Source organism: Hyla sarda, chromosome 6 (genome assembly GCF_029499605.1).
Source record: "Hyla sarda isolate aHylSar1 chromosome 6, aHylSar1.hap1, whole genome shotgun sequence".
Lineage (NCBI taxonomy): Eukaryota > Metazoa > Chordata > Amphibia > Anura > Hylidae > Hyla > Hyla sarda.
The window spans coordinates 235659412-235681997 of NC_079194.1; the positions used below are offsets into that span (position 1 = coordinate 235659412).

The 22586-nt window shown below is 41.3% G+C and overlaps 1 protein-coding gene across 2 annotated transcripts in view; it reads right to left on the reverse strand.

Annotated features, from left to right (window-relative positions):
• Nucleotides 1–22586, reverse strand: part of LOC130276814 (leucine zipper protein 2-like) — a 479250-nt gene that overhangs the window by 94438 nt on the left and 362226 nt on the right. For both annotated transcript variants that reach the window (XM_056526707.1, XM_056526706.1), the window contains exons 6-7: nt 15289–15351; nt 12510–12572 (exon numbers count right to left, since the gene is read on the reverse strand). In XM_056526707.1, coding sequence (XP_056382682.1) covers nt 12510–12572; nt 15289–15351 — 126 coding nt within the window. The remainder of the gene's footprint in view (nt 1–12509; nt 12573–15288; nt 15352–22586) is intronic.

A 22586-nucleotide genomic window follows, 5' to 3' on the forward strand; every position in this document is an offset into this window, starting at 1 on the left:
ATATATTTTATGTGATTATGCTTGCCATTGTCTTTGCATTATATCACAGTCCTTAAATTTAGTGTCGCTAGTGGCTTGACATTTCATATAGAAGACCATTTATTTCTTACTCTCTCAAAAGCATTAACTTTCTCATTGGCTGACAGTCTAACAAATGGAGCAAAGTCGTTGCAATTCATTTTACAATCCTTGAGATATTCTTCTGTGTGTTTTTCTTTTAATGGGAGGATTTAAAAGCTGCATTTTATCATCACTTCCTGACATAGGCACAAAAATGACAGCTAAAATTGCTATTTAAATGCAGCATCCAGATGCAAAATAGGTTTACAAAGTAAAGCTTCTTCAGTCATCCTCCGGAGTGCGACCTTCAAGTGATGATATAGGACTTTTTTTAGCCAGATGTAAATTGAATACATGATTTTTACACTGTTTCTTAAGTTTTTACAATAGTTATAAGAGTTTAGCTAATACCATAAAGCAACATGGTCAAAGAATGTGTGTTATTCTCGAATGTAGCATCAACATATTCTATAGCATTGTATATTGGTGGGATAACTCACATAGGCCCCTGGCTCCCTAACTCACAAACTAGTTAGCAAAATCCTTTTATCAATATTTTTTGGAGTATAGAAGGTATTCTATGTTTTGCAAAGAAAGTTATCTTAAATTGTGTATTAACCCCTTAAGGACACAGGGATTTTCTGTTTTTGCATTTTCATTTTTTCCTCATCACCTTCTAAAAATCATAACGCTTTCAATTTTGCACCTAAAATTCCATATGATGGCTTACTTTTTTGTGCCACCAATTCTACTTCACAGTGACAGTCATTTTACCAAAAAATCCATGGCGAAATGGTAAAAAAAATTCATTGTGCGACAAAATTGAAGAAAAAATGACATTTTGTAACTTTTGGGGGCTTTCGTTTCTATGCAGTGCATTTCTCGGTAAAAATGACGCCTTATCTTTATTTTGTAGATCCATACGGTTAAAATGATACCCTACTTATATAGGTTGGATATTGTCATACTTCTGAAAAAAAAATCATAACTACATGCAGGAAAATGTATATGTTTAAAATTGTCATCTTCTGACCCCTATAACTTTTTTATTTTTCCGCGTACGGGCCGGTATGAGGGCACATTTTTTGCACCGTGATCTGAAGTTTTTACTGATACTGTAATTGTATTGATCTGACTTTTTGATAGCTTTTTATACATTTTTTCATGACATAAAAAATGACCACAAATACGCTATTTTGGACTTTGGAATTTTACGACATTGACCGTGCGATTTAATTACCGTATTTTTCGCCATATAAGACGCTCCGGCATATAAGACACACCCAATTTTAAAGGAGGAAAATCTAGAAAAAAAAAGATTCTGAACCAAATACTGTAGTAAAATATTTTATTTCAGTATAGTTCCCCCACAATAATTGGCGGTATAGTTCCCCCACAATAGTTGGCAGTATAGTTCCCCCACAATGGTAGGCAGCTTTCCCCCCCCACAATGGTTGGCAGTATAGTTCCCCCACAATAGTTGGCAGTATAGTTCCCCCACAATGGTTGGCAGTATAGTTCCCCCACAATAGTTACCAGTATAGTTTCCCCACAATGGTAGGCAGCTCTCCCCCCCCTCCCCCCCACAATGGTTGGCACTATAGTTTCCCCACAATAGTTGGCAGTATAGTTCCCCCAAAATGGTAGGCAGCTTTCCCCCCCCACAATGGTTGGCAGTATAGTTCCCCCACAATAGTTGGCAGTATAGTTCCCCCACAATGGTTGGCAGTATAGTTCCCCCACAATAGTTACCAGTATAGTTTCCCCACAATGGTAGGCAGCTCTCCCCCCCCTCCCCCCCACAATGGTTGGCACTATAGTTTCCCCACAATAGTTGGCAGTATAGTTCCCCCAAAATGGTAGGCAGCTCCCCCACCCACCCACAATGGTTGGCAGTATAGTTCCCCCACAATAGTTGGCAGTATAGTTCCCCCACAATGGTAGGCAGCTCCCCCCCACAATAGTTGGCAGTATAGTTCCCCCACAATGGTAGGCAGCTCCCCCCCACAATAGTTGGCAGTATAGTTCCCCCACAATGGTAGGCAGCTCCCCCCCACAATAGTTGGCAGTATAGTTCCCCCACAATGGTAGGCAGCTCCCCCCACAGACATACAGCTTCCAGCCATATACAGTGTACGGCTGGAGGCTGTATGTCTGTATACTGCCCCCCACAGTGTACCGGTCACCGCTCCTCTGGCCCGGTGTCACAATCTACTGCTAAGGCCTATGGACCATAGCAGTAGGTGCCGGGACCGGAGGAGCGGTGACCAGAACACTGAAGATTACGTGCCGCCGGTCACTCACCAGTCCCCCGGCCAGCGTGCGTCTTCCTCTGGTCCTCCTGCGTCTCTATGGTTGTGCGCACGGGACGTCACTGAGGTCCTGTGCGTACAACCATAGAGAGGCGGAGGATCGCAGGAAGACCGCAGGAGGACCGGGGAATGGTTAGTGACCCGCGGACATCCTTATGTTCCGAAAAGATTTTTCGGGACTCAGGGATGTGCAGCATAGGAAAGCCTATGATTATCTGCCAGGGCCGGCTCCTGTGTGCGGCTGCAGGCGGGGGCCGGCCAGAGCAGGTAAAAACTAATTCATGTATACTAAAAACCAGGGTGTCTCCAGCTGTTGTGAAACTACAACTACCAGCATGCCCGGACAGCCTTTGCCGGTCCGGGCATGCTGGGAGTTGTAGTTTCAAAACAGCTGGAGGCACCCTGGTTTTTAGTATACAGTTATTAGTAATTCACTTGCCCAGCGCCTGGAACTGTATGTTCCAGGCATAGGGCAATAAACATAGCCGGTGTGAGGTGAAAAATTCACCAGCGGTCATGAGGCTGCTGCGGGCGGGGAGCGGGTAGTCATCTGTACCACACCACCGCAGCCTCTGTACTTACCGCTGACTTCCCGCTTGCGCTTGCAGCAGCCTCGGGCGTATATTCGGCGAAAAATACGGTAACGATATATTTTTATGTTTTGGACATTTCCACATGCGGCGATACCACAAATTTTATGTACACAGTTTTTTTTATATATTCTTTCTTTTATTAGGGAAGGGGTTAAAGGGGTACTCTGGTGGAAAACTTTTTTTTTTTAAATCAACTGGTGCCAGAAAGTTTAACAGATTTTTAAATTACTTCTATTAAAAAATCGTAATCCTTTCAGTACTTATTGGCTGCTGAATACTACAGAGGAGATTATTTTCTTTTTGGAACACAGTGCTCTCTGCTGACATCATGAGCACAGTGCTCTCTGCTGACATCTATGTCCATCTTAGGAACTGTCCAGAGCAGCATATGTTTGCTATGGGGATTTTCTCCTCCTCTGGACAGTTCTTAAAATGGACAGAGATGTCATCAGAGAGCACTGTGCTCGTGATGTCAGCAGAGAGCACTGTGGTCGTGATGTCAGCAGAGAGGATTAAGATTTTTTAATAGAAGTAATTTACAAATCTGTTTAACTTTCTGGCACCAGTTGATAAAAAAAAAAAAAAAAAACGTTTTCCACCAGAGTACCCCTTTAACCCCTTCCCTAATAAAAGAAAGAATATAAAAAAAAACTGTAGATGGTCTTTATTAACTTTTCTTTATTAACCCCTCTAGTGGCTATAACACTGCACCCACTGATCTTATGCACAGATCAGCCCCATGCATAAACATGGAGATGATCAGTGTTATTGGCGGTCGATTGCTCAAGCCTGTATCTCAGGTTTGGAGCAATCGCCGATCAGACATGACGGAGGCAGGAAAGGAACCCTCCGCTTGTGTTATAGCTGATCAGGACATCGCTATTTCACCGTGATGGTCCCGATCAGCCCGACTGAGCTGCCGGGAAGCTTTAACTTTAATTTTGGACGCGGCGATCAACTTTGAACGCCGAGTCTAAAGGGTTAATAGCGTGCAGCACAACGATCGGTTCCACACGCTATTAGCCCAGGGTCCCAGCTTTCATTAGCCACTGGGACCGACCCATTATGACACGGCGTGACCCCGTGTTATATACTGGGACCGCCATGCGTCCTTAAGAGGTTAAAGGGGTATTTATTCTTCTTTTTTTTTTTTTTTATCAACTGGTGCCAGAAAGTCAAACAGGTTTGTAAATTACTTTTATTAAAATATCTTAATACTTCCAGTACTATCAGCTGCTGTATACTACAGAGGAAGTTGTATAGTTCTTTCCAGTCTGACCACAATGCTCTCTGCTGACACCTCTGTCCATGTCAGGAACTGTCCTGAGCAGGAGAAAATCCCTGTCTCTCTGGACAATCTTTAAGATTTTGCTGTAGTTTATTAGGAAGGCTGGAATATACTACGTAATAATAATATCTGTCTATATATGTGGAGAATATATGTGGAGAATCATCACCTTTCCACCCTGAAGTTGCTCCACGCAGGCAGGGTGCAGACACCCTCCACCCTGCAGACATGCTCTCTTTCAATACCTGACTAGTGATGTAATGTCTTGGATCGCACTGCAACCAGGGAAAACCTCAGACAACACTAATTTTGTATGCTGTTAAAAATCACATCACATAAAAATTGGAAGACCAGCCATAATACTTAGGCACAAACACTATATTATGAACAACACTAACTTTATAGCCCCTGTAGCAAAGTAAATAAAAAAAAAGGAATACCCCTTTAAAAACTCATACAATATGTCTATCTTAAAGGGGTACTTCGCCCCTAGACACTCCCTGCAGCACCCAGCATTCATTTATAATGCCAGCTGCTGCACTGGAAGCTCGTAAAATCATGGCCATGCCTCCTCATGGTGTCACACCCCCTCAATGCAAATCTATGGGAGGCGTGGCAGCCATCATGCCATTGACTTGCATTGAAAGAGAGGGCATGACGTCACAAGGGGGCTTGGCCGTGACATCAGCGTTGCATCGCTAGTCACCTGGCATGCTCCATGCACCTGATGACTGCGGTGCCATAGCAGAGATCACAGGGGGTCCCAGTGTTGGGAACCCCGCTATCAGACATCTTATCCCTATCCTTTGGATAGGGGATAAGATGTCTAGGGGGGGGGGGGGGAGTATCTCTTTAATAAGTCCTAAGGTTAATTTTTAAACTAGAAAACAATGATACTTTGGTTATCCATAATACTTTGCAACAAAACAACGTATAAAATCTATCACCAAAGCAAAAGGCAGTCACGTGGAACCGATCATGGATCTTTTAATTTCCTGTATTGAAAATAATGTTGTATTAGGTTAAATCAATTTATAGAGATTTCTTGGGCTAGGCTTAGATTAATGTTCTCCTTGTTTTTCTGTGGGTATATATTGGCGACCTGCCATTAGGGGCACTGACATGTAGCATTATTAGGTGCACTGACATGGAGCATCAGGCGTGCTGATAGTGGGCCCACTCAGTTTAAAGGATCATGTGAAACATATTCAATCAGTGAGTATAGTTGGTCCACACAGTTCTTCAGTCTTGGAAACCTCTATGTTTCTGGGACTGGGACTGGATACGCCATGCCCCCTTAACTCAATACCCCTGGAATACCCCTTTAAAGGATCTGCTGCTAATGTGCAAAAGTCTTAGAGCTAGATACCACATGACATCTTCAGAAGTCTTGTAAAGGCCATGTTTTGGTCAAAATGCTTTTGGTGATTTTGAAAGGTTTTAAAAAAAATTAGGAGACAATGTTTAAAAAAAATTTATTTTGTATTTTTTTTCTTTTTTTTTTTTTATATTTTGTTAAGAAAAGCCTCTTAAACCTTCCCCCGATTTTCTTAGTTTAAGACATTGCTTCTATTTATGACGATATTTTATTATATTGTTAGAGAAATAACAGAATGTGTTCTCTTCATCCTTTAGGAATCTGAGTTCTAGGAAGAACTTTCATGCCATATGCTTCTTCGTTAGATGCCTAGTGATGGCAAATAAGAGCACACAGTGTTGTAGACTTGTGTAATGTTAAGTGTGAGAAAATAGTCAGGTGGGAAGTAATGAGCCGTGGAAACAAGGCACTAATAGCATCTCTATTGAGTAATATGAATCATGATGAATAAATAACCAAAGATTAAATTATATCAGCAGCTATACTATCTATGCATAAGCCTCTTTATTATCTATACATTAGCACTCATGTGTTATTTCTAAAGGCATAACACTGTATGGTTTAGTGGTGTCATATCAATTATTTACTTTTATAAATAAATTGAATTCCCAGGTAAATTAAATGGTATTATACTGTATCAATGGCACCAAAATAACAGAATCATTTACTGTCATTATACAAACCATGTGACATTAAAGGGGTACTCTGTCCCAAGACATCTTATCCCCTATCCAAAGGATATGGTATAAGATGTCGGCTCATGGGGGTCCCGCCACTGGGGACCCCTGCAGTCTCTCCTGCAGCACCCGCTTGTCATTAGCTGCATGGAGTGAAGGTCGCTCCGTGCTGATGACTCCGATACAGGGGCTGGAGGATAGGGATGTCACGGCCCCGCCCCCTCATGATATCACGTTCCGCCCCCTCAATGCAAGCCTATGGGAGGGGGCATGACATCATGAGGGGCAGGGCCATGACATTACGATCCTCCGGCCCCTGTATAGTGAGTTATCAGCATGGAGTGATCTTCGCTCAGTGTAGCTGATGACAAGCGGGTGCTGCAGGCACCTGCGATCACCATCTTATTCCCTACACTTTGGATAGGGGATAAGATGTCTAGGGGCAGAGTAACCCTTTAAATATCTGGAGGACACCATCCTCGTGAACTTTCTTATCCTGTAATAATGAAGAGGTTCTTTATATCCTATTTCTGTACTATCCTTTTACTCTATTCCACTCTTACACGATGACAAGGCATCAGAGTTGCTACACTGAATTTTTATTTTTGTTCTGGATGACTGATTAAAAAATGGACAGCCTAAGGCTATGTTGACACCAGGGGTCATGTCCTGGGAAAAAGTGTGGGAACTCAATATTTCAAACCAAGGGCTGGTCCTGAAGAACTCCTGCTAATGGGAATGGTGTTCCCACTCTAAAAGAAAAGGAACTTGAGCCCTGGTTCACACACATTATTTTTATCAGTATTTTTACTCAAAACCAAGATTGGAACTAATTAATATAACAGAAAGAACTGCTTCTTTTTCTGTGTTATGCTTCTTGTTTTGGTTAAAAATATTGAGCAAACTTTTGAATGAGAAAAAAATTTAATTTCACGATGATGACTTTTAGATGATGTTTAGTTTACATTTTCTAGACTTTTATAACACAAGTTATGTGATCACATATATAACTCACTAAGTCAGTTATGACCACTAAGCACAAAGAAAGTGCGTCCGGCACCACTGCTATACAATTTGTACTATATCCATGTGAAAAATTCCTGCTTGGAACTAAATGATGTAGAATGGGGGTGTGTTATGCAGAAAGGTTGAAGAAAGTACTTTCAACATAAACAGTGCAAAAAAGAAGAAAGTTCATAAGCACTCACCAGTAATAAAACTTAAAATTTATTAAAATAGCCCGCCGGCTGGTAGAAACTCAGGCTGTTTTTATTTCTACCAGCTGGCGGGCTATTTTTATGGTCTAATAAACTGTGATTCTTATTAAGGGTGAGTGCTTCTGAACTTCCTTCGTTTTTGCACTGTTCATAGTTCAAATCAATCTCATTGCTTATTGTACATGCCAATGTTTTAAACATATCTCCATTGTGCGTGCCATGCATCTTTGAAATGTTTTTTTTTTTCGTTTTTTTTAACCAAATAAATTGAATAACCATAATGAGTGAGAAAGATAATGTGATATACTGTACATGTCTATAGCTGTAAATTGCTGATAATTCCAATCACAGTAACAATCTATAGTGCCAACAGACTAGGGCAGGAGTACTCAACTATTTTTTGTGATGGTCCGCTTATTCAGGTCTTCCACTGGTAAAGGTCCAAGCAAAGCACTGAGGCCTGGTTCACACCTAGTGGCCACAGTGCCACGAAGGAAATAGGCAAAATGACTGAAGTCTGCAGGATGTAAACCTACTGTTTCCTGTATTTTCTGAATACTGCCAGAGACTGTACCCCTGAAAATAATATTGTCACATTGTGTATCCCTGAAAATAATACTGCCACATTGTGTATCCCTGAATATAATAATGCCACATGCTGTACTCCTGAATATAATACCACACGCTGTGCCCCTGGTATACTACTACCAAACACTATGCCCCTGAATATAATACTGCCACATGCTGTACCCCTGGATATTATGCTGCCACATACTATACCCCTGAATTTATCACTGCTGCACACTGTGCCCCTGGTATATTACTGCCACACACTATGCCCCACAATTATTCATGCCACTGTGCCCCCACAATTATTGATGCAACTGTACCCCCACAATTATTGAGGCCACCATGTCCCCCAATTATTCATGCCATGTGCCCCCCAATTATTCATATCATCACATAAACTGTGCTACTGTCACTCTTCAGCTGCTGCAAACTACAACTCCCATCAAGCGAGAGACACAGTCATGTTGGGAGTTGTAGTTCTGTAACAACTGGAGAGTCACAGGTGGGGGGAACACAATATTTACCTGAGAGCTTGTCTCCCTGTCCCAGGTCCCTCGCTGCTACACTGCTCTGGCCTCTTCTTGTCAGGCCTGGCCAGAGCAGATGATGCAGGCAGCGCTAATCACGCAACCTGCAGCTCAGAGGCGCCGGGCAAGGAGCACAGACAGCGGCTATTCATTTGTATCAGTGTCTTAGAGACACCTATACAAACGAATGAGGGGAGAACCAGCGGGAGGACCGGATGACTGGTGTCTGCGGTCCGGATCTGGACCGCAGTCCACCAGTTGCGTACCGCTGGATTAGGGGGTTATGGGGTTGGCAAATTAGGATATTGATGATTTTCTTGTTTTTAGATCTTGATGGAAAATGCCCCAATGTTCTGCTTGTGTGTCTAAGCTTCAGCAAAAAAATGACAGGAAATGAAATGTTGTAGAGATATGTATGAAGGAGGAAGCAATCTATAGCTACATGAATAAAGGGTCTGGTATCTTCATACTTTGTGGCAAGGAAAAAACTTTTGAAAATAAAATTGATGTTTTTTACCGTAGCTCCCATCTCCTTCTTATAATGGCCTATTGTATGTACTTCTACAATTGCATCATCAGTATAGTACTCTTACAGTAGAATATGAGTTAAATTCTAGGTATTGTAGAAACCATTTCACATCCTTAAAAACCATATTGATTATATTGATTATACCTTGCATAACTCTGATTATGTTAAAGGGGTACTACGTTGAAAAAAATTATTTTTCTTTTTTTCAAATCAACTGATGCCAAAATGTTAAACATATTTGTAAATGACTTCTATTTAAAAATCTTAATCCTTCTGGTACTTATCGGCTGCTGTATGCTACAGAGGAAGTTCTTTTCTATTTTAATTGCTTTTCTGTCTGACCACAGTGCTCTCTGCTGACACATCTGTTCATGTCAGGAACTGTCCAGAGTAGGAGCAAATCTCCATAGCAAACATATCCTGCTCTGGTCAATTCCTGAAGCAAACAGAGGTGTTAGCAGAGAGCACTGTGGTCAGACAGAAAATACATTAAAAAAGAAAATAACTTCCTTTTAAATAGAAGTCATTTAAAAAATCTGTTAAATTTTCTGGCACCAGTTGATTTAAAATAATTTTTTTCCACTGGAGCACCCCTGGAGTAATGGTACAATAATTTTCAAACAAAGACCTATATGGGCTTCAGAAAATATAGAGCGGCCACAGCTCATAACATTGTAAAACATTAATTCAAATAGCATCCATTTAAACAAGTACTTTTGGTATATAAGTATAGACTGGGCTGGAGTGAATTGTTAGGTGGATTTGAGTTTCTTTATAAACCTTATGCTAGAGTCAGCTGGCAACTTTGTTTAACAACTTTTTAAAAATTATTCAAATTATTTTATTCAATGTGAATATTACTCTTAGTAAGATGTAATTTTCTACTGGAGCCTAGGTCTAATGTTCAGCAGCCACTAGTCTGTTGTGAGCTTTAGATATTCCCACCAATACCTAAGAACATCATAACACCAGATAAAGAAGACCTGTGGCCAGTTTGAAATTGAGTTATCTATATCAGCTTGAAATATCTGGTGCCCGGATTACAATTATAATGTCGCCAAATTTTGCGCAGCCCACAAGTTGCTCATAAATTGTGACTTTTTAGACATTAAGAAGCTGACTTTTCATTTTTGTTAGCACCTATTATATGTGCTGAATTTATAAAATGTTACATTTTACTACAAAATAGTCAGATTTTGATGCCACACAGGGGGTTGTTTATTTTCATGCTATGTACTGTCAGATACAATCAGCTCATAGGACATGAAATAGACAAAGCATCCAATTCATGGTAAACAGTGGGAGAACCAATCTATCAATAACTTTATATGATCTTTAACAGGTGTTATAAAGTTGCCTCAGCAACTTTCTAGTCTTGCATGTATTTATGGCTCTTGGCGCTCTGTGTCAACTTGGAGTGGCAGGTGCCAAAATGAATCTTTACCCTAAGTGCAAAAACACCTAGCTATGCACCATGCTATGCATTAAGCTAATAATAACAATGGCTCTGATTTAGAGTGGAGTGGAGTTTTCTTTGTGCGTTTTGATTCCCAACAGGTACTTTTTTCTATGTTTTTTTTTTTTTTACAATTGCTCTGATCTGTGGGTTTTCCAGAGCTCAAATCCACCACATTTTCTGTGGAAACCTTAGTTTGTCAGAGGCAATGTCAGGGGCATGCCCCCTTTTCCGCAGCCATGCCCCCATTCCCCCCTCGCCCCCTACAGCCAATTTTTTGGGCTCTCTACGTAAAATGGAGAATTGGTTGTGTTTTTGAATTTTTTGGTGCAAATACTGGCACGAACACAATTTGTTGTGCATTGCGCCAAATTCCGGCGCACAACCTGACAAGAAAGGTCGGGCTTACAATAGTCTTCATGAGAGAGACAAATATTGCTGTCTGGCTCTGTGCTATCTGCTGCTATCTGTTGTAGGAGACTGTTGGGGGACCATGGGGTAAGAAATTAAGACTGTTATACATTTTATTGCTTTTATTGCTATTCTTATGACTAAGAAATGAAAGAAATAGGATATACTTAAAGAAAAAGATTGCTCAATATCAGTAACACCATTTTGAGATATTTTACATGACCTAATACAGTTAGGAAGTTGGGTGGCACCTATAATGCATCTGACTGCAGCTTCTTCTACTTCTAAGGCTCTGATCATATAGCTTGGTGTAGGATTCCTTTCTTAATAAAAGTGGCAACGCTGTGCCAGATCCTACAAGCAAAGAATCTCAAAGGTGCCCACCAGACCTCAGGGACTTATAACGGGTCAGCTAGGATTTCATTGTGGTTTGTCATTTAAACTGCAAGTATAGTGCTGCATGATGCATACCCCATTGCTGTCACTTCTGATGAAACTGCTGATGGGGTTCCAATAATAGATGGAACATAGCTTTAGTCCTACAATGCATTATCAACTATATCAGCTAACATCATGAAAAAAAATATATCCAGCATTTTAAAACATGCCCTTAAATCTTTTGCCTTGTTACTTCAGCTGACTTTCTTTACCATAAATCATAGTTACCGTGGTTTTAGCTCAAAGTTAAAAGAACATGCAGAGGTATAAGCTCTTCATCTAGAACAGAAATTTTGCATGAAAATATTACAATGAAAAGTCCAAGTAACATTGAAAGTGGCTTTACAATACCACCATATGGTACCCAGATAATGACTTTACAGCACTCTATAAAGTACCCAAATAATACTTTCACAAGCTTTAAAAATATACCTCCGTTTACTATATAAATGTGCAATAAAAGAGCTAATAGAAACTTTTAAATGCATCAAAACGGTAAAGGAGGAGGGAATCAAAATGGTAAAGGAGGAGAGAATATCTGAAAGAAGAAAAACTACCACAAGGAATACAAGGAAGTATTACTTTACTGAGAAAGTAGTGGATGCATGGAATAACCTTCCCGCAGAAGTGGTCACTGTTGATACAGTGAATGTGTTAAGGCATGCATGGGGTAGGCATAAGGCTATCCCTCATATAAGATAGGGCCAGGGACTAATGATAATATTCAGAATATTGAGCAGACTAGATTGGCCAAATGGTTCTTATCTGCCAACACCTTCTATGTTTCTATATCATGTCTACTAATTCTGTAGCATCAGGGATTTATAGTTAGTGAGTACTGTGAATTGTTATGTAGGGAGTTAAAATTATTGTAAGCGATGCCATAGGATGTTTGCCCATTTTTATATTCCATAAAATCCCTGCTAGTAGGAAAAAACTATTTAAATTTAACAATGCAAAATGATATAATGTCCCATAAAAGCCTAACATTTCATAGTATTCGCAAATTGACATACATTAATATTTTCAAAAAACAAGTAGATATGGCTGTACCTTGGAAACTAAATCTTTCTTTCCGTACCGAAGCTCCTTCAGTTGGGCCTGTATACGTTTAGACTCAAAGAAAGAAAGAAAAATACTATTAATGAAGTGAAAGTGTAGTAACAATAAATCTTTTTCGATTTCATACTTCTTGCTATTGAGTAAATCAAATAGGGTCAAGCCTGCAGGTGACCTCCCGATAAGTAGTCATATAAATTATCTCAGATGAATGACTTTAATTCGGAATCTCAAATACTATATAGCCGTGACAATAATTCTTTCCAGCATTAGAAATGTATGGTCATAGGATTGGAGAGTTGTACGGAAAGGAATAAAAAGAAAACTCTACAGTATTTTCAGAATTGGCTAAAGTTAACTATTTATATTATGTATAGTGGAGGTATCAGATTTGTTTTCATGTCACATGTATAATTCTATAAAATATATTTTTTTATGTGGTTTTATGGACTCCATAGTGTGTGATAATGAATTCCATGACTTGAAAGCTGACAAGCTATTTCTCACTTCTCTGGTACAAGTACAATACCAAATTAGATTTAAGAAGAACAGACAAGTTTGTATGGAAAGTCTATCTACAGCACTACACTCTTAGTAACTGGTGTATTACATATTGTTGGGTAATAATATGTGTTCAAGTCATGGCCAAACTAAACTAGGGACAGAGAAAAGGGAACACGTTTGGCAGGAGAAATTAATCTATATGAAGAAACATTAAAGGGGTACTTCGTCTCACCTAAGTTTCTGATCTCAGGGGGCCAACTGCTGGGACCTCCCATGATCTCCTAATTTAGGGCCAAGCAACTCACCTGTCCTTAAAGAGTTCTGGCACCCATCTTTCAAGACAAGCAGGAGTGATGTTCAGCTTAGCCAATCAGTGGCTGACACGTTCTGTCTCAGCTTGGCGGCTGAGTGTGCATCACTTCTGCTCATCCCCAAGGGCAGAGGCCGGAGCACTCTGAGGATGGATGAGTTGCCGGGCCCCATATAGGAAATTGCATGGGTTCCCAACAGTCATGCCTCTCGACAATCAGGCACTTATCCCCTAGCTTGTGGAAAGGAAATACATTTCACAGAGGAGTCTTTAAAGGGGTACTCCATCCCTAGACATCTTATCCCCTATCCAAAGGATAGGGAATAGGATGTCTGATCACGGGGGTCCCGCTGCTGGGTACTCCCAGGACCTTGGTTGGAGCACCCCTCTGTCATTACTGCACAAAGCAAACTCACTCTGTGCGTAATGACAGGCGATACAGGGGCCGGAGCATCGTGATTTCATTGCCCCACCCCTCGTGACTTCACAGGCCGCCCCTTAATACAAGTCTATGGGAGGGGGCGTGATGGCTACCATGCCCCATCCCATAGACTTGTATTGAGGGGGGTGGGCCGTGATGTCAGGAGGGGTGGACGTGTGATGTCAGGATACTCCGGCCCCTGTTTTGCCCGTCATTACGCACAGAGCGAGTTTGCTCTGTGCAGTAATGACAGAGGGGTGCTGCAGCCGACATCCCGGGGTCCCTAGTGGTATGACCCGCGTGATAAGACAACTTATCCCCTATCCTTTGGATAGGGGATAAGATGCCTAGGGGCGAAGTTCCCTTTTAAATGTGATGCATAACCAGTTCTTCAAACCAAGGCCAACATTTGAAACATGTAAGCCAACATAGTCAATTGGTAAGGCCCTTTCCAATTTCCCTTCTCCACCTGGTAGCCCAAAAAATCCATTTTGTTTGCAAATAAGAAAAAATGGGGATTTTATTTACAAGTAATAATCTCTACATTTTTTCAGTTAAATTAATTTCTGCACTGAATTCTGCATGCATTTATAGCCAATTCACTTCAATGAAATTCCTGCAGCAGAAATTCAGCTGCGTGAATAGGACAGCGGAATTCCATTGAAGTGTATTGGCTATAAATTCATGCAGAATTCATTTATGTGAAATGGCCTCATGGTGCGTTCACATGGGCAGATTCCAAGCATTTTTCCCGCTGCAAGTTCTCCGCAGGCTGCTGAAGCAGATTTTCAGCTGCGTAATTTCCACTGTGCACAATCCATCACAGACCTTATTGATCTTATTCAATCTACAACGACTACGTATTTTTTGCAGCACCCCTATTCAAATTTGCAGCTAAAAACACGCCTGGGAACCTACCTGTGTAAAAGCACCCTTAGGGTTTGTTCTCTCAGGCTATGTTCACACGACGGAATGTCCGCACGGAGAATCTCCATGCAGAGATTCTGCAAACTGCGTCTCATAGACGACTATGTATTCCGTGTGGACTCTGCACAAAGAATGAAAGTGTTAATTCTTTATGCCAACACAGAAAATGGAGTTTCCATGCTGAAAACATCTGGCACGGAAATTCCGCCATGTACACAGAGCAGCAGAATTCTGTTAAATTCTGCCGTGTGAACATAGCCTTAGGGTAATTTTACACAGTGTAAAAAGAAGCTCCAAAAGAAGCCAGAAAATAAATGGGGTTTCCAATTGACTTTAATGGGAAATGTTAAAAAAGTGCTGAAAATGCAGTACAAAATCAGATCCTAAAGATGCGTCATCCATTTAATTCAATCAAATCAGTACTGAAATAAGCAGCACTGAAAAGTGACATGTTTTCTCATTATACCTATATTTTACATTTCTCCTTTTACATATATTATTAAACTATAGCAGTGAATATAAAAACTGATACAAAATTCAATAAACCTACTTTTCCCCTGAAGGTAAGTTAAATGCCTAGAAAATTCAGTTTGAGCTATCAGTGCACTTACCTCCTCAGCATGAAGGCCACAAAGCTTGTTTCCTGACATTAGTTTGTTTTTCAAACTTTTGTTCTATTTAAAAAAAAAATAATAAAAACATTTAGGTTGGTATATGACATGACAAGTTTTTTTTTTTTTTTCATATAATCTTGGAAATTAATTTTAACATCCATATAGCTAAATAAGAAAGAGATTTATATTTGACTTCAAGGACCAAAACTAAGTTGAATACATTCAGTTGTAGTTGTTTTTTCCTTCTCACATTTTAAGAGACATCAATATTTTATTTTTCCATTAACAGGCCCTAGTGAGGGCTTGATATTTGAGCAGCCAATTGTACTTTGCAAAAAATAAAATGTAAGCGACAATAAAGTTACAATAAAATTGGCAATTCCCAAAAAATATTATTATTTTGGAAGGTTTCCTCCTATTGCAGTACACTTTATGGTTAAACTCATTTACTAAGAGTGTTGAGTTTTTAGAAGTGTGAAATGTTGTTGTGAAATTTTCTTGCCGGATTTTACTCTATTTACTATAGGGATTCACAGATTTAAAAGTCGGAAACATTTTCTAACCAGCTATTTCTAGGTAGAAATTTCCAGTCATTTATTCACAGGATTTTCTATGAATTCAGTTGTAAATAGATTGAGTTGTGAAGCCATGCCCCCTTTGTGACATACCACACCCATGTGTGACAGACCACACCCCTTTTTTTGCTTTTCACAATGCAATGTCAGGTTTGTCGGATTTTCCTGGTGCACACTGTCCTACCAAAATAACTTTGAAGAAAATGAAAACAAATAGTCGATTTTAGCTTAGTAAATAAGGGCCAGTATTTTTATTCGGTTGATCAATTTGATTAAAATAATATCCAGATTTATACTCTCATACTTTACTACTTTAAAAAATAAAATAACCAAGAGAAAGACAAACAGAATCATATGTATAGTCAACAAAAACTAATAACCTTTACTAAAGAGTAGATGAAAAAACTATATATAATTAAAAAGTAGGGATATATACAACAATAGGGCTGCATACCATAATGATCACATTATATGGGACATGGTTATAAAATAGGTAGGGATGAGTGAATCAAATCTGAGGAATCCAAATTAGTTATGAATTTCAGAAAAAATTGATTCACAACGGATGAGAATATCACACGATTTGATTGTGCAAATCGCTTCATTAAACTCCATTTAGTGCGGTCCAGGCTCCATGGCATCTAAAACAGCAAATCCACATGTGAGGACATGAGGCAAGGAATACTGGGAAGGCGGATAGGCAGGATGACCCTTAATCACATGCAACATGCAGTCTATCAGCAGCCAGCCACCCCTGTGAGGTCACAGCCCTATATGTTCGGCAGTCATCTTGCGAACAATCATTTCAGCCTTTTATTTCAGAGAGAGAAAGGGACAGAGAGCAGTGTGTGATGCATAGAAAAGCATTTTTACAGCAGCAATTCACCTCCCAATCACATCAGCGATCTAATGCAGAGAGGGACAGAGAGCAGAGAGTTGCACAGAAAAGCATTTTTACAGCAACGATTCACCTCAAGCCCAAATCCAGCCTAAAAACACTGATAGGGAAGAGAGTGAGATTGAAAGAGAGAATGCAATTTTGGGTGTAGTACTCAGCGACTGTGTGCTGCAGCAATGGTGTGTACAACAACTGAAAAGCTAATAGTAGCCAGCCAGTTATGGTGAGCAGAGCACTAAAAGCATATTGTCCTCTATTAAGTGTAACCTGTGCTTACATCTAAGTGGTGTATCATTTTGTTCCTGTTAAAGTCTTAAGGGCTTAGATAGTGTGAAAGGCCAGCCAAAAGTACACACTTTCTGGTGTTGCAGACAAATACTGTTTTAAAGGGATACTCCAGCGCTTAGACATCTTATCCCCTATCCAATGGATAGGGGATAAGATGCCTGATCACAGGGACTGAATTTAACTGGGGTGCTGCGTGCAAGATCACGGGGGTCCCCAGCGGCGGGACCCCCATGATCAAACATCTTATCCCCTATCCTTTGGATAGGAGATAAGATGTCTAAGCGCCGGAGTATCCCTTTAAGTGTACTTGAGCGCATTGTCCTCCCCTCATAAGTACATACCACATGTGTACATATAAGTGGTGTACTATTTTGTTCCTGTTAAAGTCTTAAGGGCCTAGATACTGTGAAAGGGTAATCAAAACTACACACCTGCTGTTGTTGAAGACAAATACTGTTTTAAGTGTACTGAAGCGCATTGTCCTCCCCTCATAAGTGTATACCGCATTCGTACATCTAAGTGGTGTACTATTTTGTTCCTGTTAAAGTCTTAAGGGCCTAGATACTGTGAAAGGCCAGCCAAAAGTACACACATGCTGGTATTGTAGGCAAATACTGTTTTAAGAGTATTGTACTCCCCTCATATACGTACTAAGTATGTCAGACAGAGAAGTGCCAGGACGTGCACAGAGTTATGAATTTCAGAAAAATTTGATTCACAACGGATGAGAATATCACCGCGATTTGATCGTGCGAATCGCTTCATTAAACTCCATTTAGTGCGGTCCAGGCTCCATGGCATCTAAAACGGCAAATCCACATGTGAGGACATGAGGAAAGGAATACTGGGAAGGCAGTAAGGCAGGATGACCCTTAATCACATCCAACATGCAGCCTATCAGCAGCCAGCCACCCCTGTGATGTCACAGCCCTATATAATCGGCAGTCATCTTGCGAACAATCATTTCAGCCTTTTATTTCAGAAAGAGGGTGATAGACAGCAGTGTGTGATGCATAGAAAAGCATTTTTACAGCAGCGCTTCACCTCCCATTCACATCAGCGATCTAATGCAGAGAGGGACAGAGAGCAGAGAGTTGCACAGAAAAGCTTTTTTACAGCAATGATTCACCTCAAGCCCAAATCCAGCCCAAAAACACTGATAGGGAAGGGAGTGAAATTGAAAGAGAGAGCGCAATTTTGGGTCTAGTACTCAGCGACTGTGTGCTGCAGGACTGGTGTGTGCAACAACTGAAAAGCTAATAGTAGCCAGCCAGTTAGGGTGAACAGAGCACTAAAAGCATATTGTCCTCTATTAAGTGTAACCTGTGCGTATATCTAAGTGGTGTATCATTTTGTTCCTGTTAAAGTCTTAAGGGCTTAGATAGTGTGAAAGGCCATGCAAAAGTACACACCAGCTGGCGTTGCAGACAAATACTGTTTTAAAGTTGTACTCCGGCGCTTAGACATCTTATCCCCTATCCATTATGTTGGACCGACTATACGAACAGAGAAAAGCCATAACCGATTTCTTGATGATCCAAGTGGATAGTGGGACTCCCCTGTGTAACTTCAATGTGAACCAGTGGCAGCTCATACCTGACACCTGCCGTTTGTTTGCTCAGGTCCTTTGAGGAAGCCACATTGTCAGTCGCCAGGATTACGGGATGAACACACTATTGCACTGCAACATGTTTTGGAAACAATGTGCTGGTCAGGGCACTGGAGACATGGCGCCTACATCTCACGCCCACATGAGCCCTGTGGGGGCTAAACTGGAGGAGGAGGGGTGGGGCACGGTAAAGCACAGTTTAGGTTTCGCAAGATGGTTGGTTTTTCTAGTCATCTGACAGGAGAGGAGGAGCAGGAGCAGCAAGAGGAGCTAGAGGGTTATGAGGAAGGCAAGACAGAGGAAACAGACACACTGTGGCAGTATGCAGTGGAGATGGAGGACTTCCAAGTCACTTGCACAAATAGCTCAATTGCTAGCGTAGTGACTGCCGAATTGTCACCATTAGGCAGTGGGATGACTTCTGGCTCTCCACCTTATTGGACCCTCGTTACCGCAACAAAATGGGGACCTTTTTTACACCAACTAAGAGTGAGGACAAACTGACCTGCTACAGAGAAATCCTACGTAGTTAGTTGGCCGATGCCTATCTGTGCCATCGTCCATCCTCTCGCAGGTCCCGAGGGGCCCTGTGCGCTCACCTTCTACTGCCATGGCTGCATGGGAGGGGTGGGGTGGCAGGAGCAGTACCAGTTCCATCAGCAGCAGCCTGAGTCTACAGTCGCTGATGAGTAGTTTTCTTCCCCCGTATAGTGAAGCAACTCATCAGCAACAGGTAGACCTGGAGCAGGACCTGAACCAGCAGACCTGACCATGCCACCACACCTTAAATATCTGCTGGACTTCTGGGCAGCCAAAATTGATTTGTGGCCGCAACTAGCAGAGTTTGCCTGGAAAAGCTGTCCTGCCCAGCCAGTAGTGTGCCATCAGAGTATGTGTTTAGTGCAGCGGGGGCCATAGTAACCCCAAGGAGAACTTGTCTGTCCACGAAAAATGTGAAGATGAATCAGGCATGGATCAGCCAGGATTTCCACCCACCAATGCCTGATACATCAGAGTAGATTGACCATGGTGCCACACCAACACTTAACAAATATGGATAGTGCCAAGCATATCTAAAGTGCTGCTCCTCAGTTACAGACATTCCTCCACATCAGAGCACAACTAAGTATTGAGGATATGCATTACGTAAAACTTAACCTTTAACAAGTGTTACTCGCACTAAAAAGGGCAGCCCCACACAGGAACCTCTTCCTATTTCCCCCTACAAACACTGCCATTTCCCAGGGTTATTAGGTGGAAATAGAGAGTTTCCTGTGTGGGGCGGTCTTTTTTAGAGTAAGTAACACTTGCAAAGAAGGGAATTAATAATGTGAGAGTAGGGCCTTACAGGGGAAGTTTTACCCCCACCTGCTACAATGGACAATATGTTGTTCCCTTCCACCTTTTAGAGGTCTTTGCATCACATCAATACTTGGTGGTGTAGGTGGCACATGTTTTTTGCACACCTTTCCTTTTGTTTGATAAAAAAAAAAAAAAATGGGTCCATATATTTTATCCTAAGCATATTATTAAAAGTTATGTTTTACGTAATGCATATCTTCAATAACACTTTTACAATAGAGACCTTTTTCTTTTGCCTACCTGCCTCAGCTACTATTCTGATCCTGCCACCAACCTGATGCCACACATCTGATGCCAAGTTCTCCTTTTTTCACCCACCTTCGTCACAGGGTACTGGTATTGCCACCCAACGCACGACTCTTTAACAAGGTCACTTTCAGGACTCCTGATGCTGCTGCTTCCACCTCAAGGCTGTCTCATTCTGCCACCATATTTTCTCCTCGTGCTTATGCCACCTCCTATGTTCTCCTCCTGCTGATGCCAGCTCCAAACTGTCTCATTCTGCCACCATATGTTCTTCTCACGCTACTGCCACCTCCAGGCTGTGTCATTCAGCCACTATATGTTCTCTTCATGCTGCCGCAAACTGCAGGTTGTGTCATTCAGCCACTATATGCTGCTGCCAACTCCAGGCTGAGTCATTCAGCCACTATGTGGTCTCCTCATGCTGCCGCCAACTCCAGGCTGTGTCATTCAGCCACTATATGGTCTCCTCATGCTTCTGCCACCTCCAAGCTGTGTCATTCAGCCACTATATATTCTCTTCATGCTGCCACCACCTCCACGCTGTTACATTCAGGCATATGGTCTCCTTATGCTGCTGCCAACACCAGGCTGAGTCATTCAGCCACTATGTGGTCTCCTCATGCTGCCGCCAACTCCACTCTGTCATTCAGCAAATATATGGTCTCATCATGCTTCCACCACCTCTAGGCTGTGTCATTCAGCCACTGTGTGTTCTCCTCATACTGCCGTCACCTCCATGCTGTGTCATTCAGCTACTATATGGTCTCCTCATGCTGCTGCCACCTCCACGCTGTGTCAATTCAGCCACTATATGGTCTTTTCATGCTTCCGCCATCTACAGGCTGTCATTCAGCCACTGCCGCCAACTTCAGGCTGTGTCATTTAGCCACTCTATGTTCTCCCCGTGCTGCCCCCATCTCCATGCTGTGTTATCCAGCCACTATATGGTATCCTCATGCTGTCACCACCTCCATGCTGTTTCATTCAGCCACTATGTGGTCTCATCATACTGATGCCACCTCCAGGCTCTGTCATTGTGCCGCTCTGCGACACAGTGATTCTAATAGCTATGCCTCTGATCTGCATGTTATACTGAATAACAGTATTATTTCACTAACCCACCACTCACCCTATGCTTGTTACAGCAAGGCAAAGTATTCTATGCCCCTATTGAGGCTCTCTGTAGGCCAGAAATAGCAAATACATTCGGACTGTAACAAATTTATTTGGAAAATTCGTCGAATCGGCCAAATCAAGTTTTTCAAAAATTCACTCATATGTAAAAATAGGCATTAGGCATCATAGAATAGAAATACATCTGTTAAAGTTAAATTGCATAAAACCGTTGCAATGAAGTAAAGTGCCGTGTGCATAAGCTGCCACAAATACAAACATAAAGGCAAAACCCTATTATTTATAGTGATAAACCTTACCCACTCAAAAACAATTACTGAATAGATGCTCAGATTGGGATAGGGGCACTCTAACACGTGTTTCAGCATGTGTGACCTTCCTCTGGTTGTGGTACGTATGGCACCCCAGGACAAAGGTCATACCTGCCAAAATGTATGTTCCTGGTCCTGCATCTCTTTAGTAATTGTTTCCGAGTGGGTATGGTTTATTATTATCCATTTGTGAATGCATTGCCGTATATAGAGATGGCGCATTTCAGAGAGATCCTAGAGTGCTCATTTACAAGACAGCGTCTTCTGCGGACGGAATTAATTTTCGGCTGGACATTTCATAAAAAATAACGCAGTGTGAACATAGCCTTTCCCTTTTCTTTCCCCGAATAAATAAGCAGGCTCCTTACCATATTCAGAAGACTGAGGATAAGGGAAGAATGGAGCCACGGAAAGAAGATCTGTAAGTAGGATTTTTTGCAGTGTCACCCACACTATATCCCTGTACAGGTGATACTAAAACTGAACGTTTAAGTATTACATTGCTCTAACAGTGGGTTCCTGTGAAAAAAATGTAAAGATGTCTTTTCGTGTGCATATAAATTGAACCACATGATGTGATTTATTTGGAGTATTAAAGCCCTTCACAAAACTTGTCTGATATGTCATTCACATAAAATTGTCCGATATGTCTTCACATTTTTCTGGGGAAAAAAATGTGATTCGAAGGAGGCCAACTAGCCCTTTCTTGGAATTAATCTAATGTCTGAAGCACTGCTCTGGACAGTGATAGATGCCCAGTTAAGAGTAAGTTGAAATGTTGCAAAAGCATTGCATACATTTCTGAAAAATCAATTCATTACATGATTTTATTACATTTCATACATGTACTGTTGGTGTGAAACAGGGAAAAA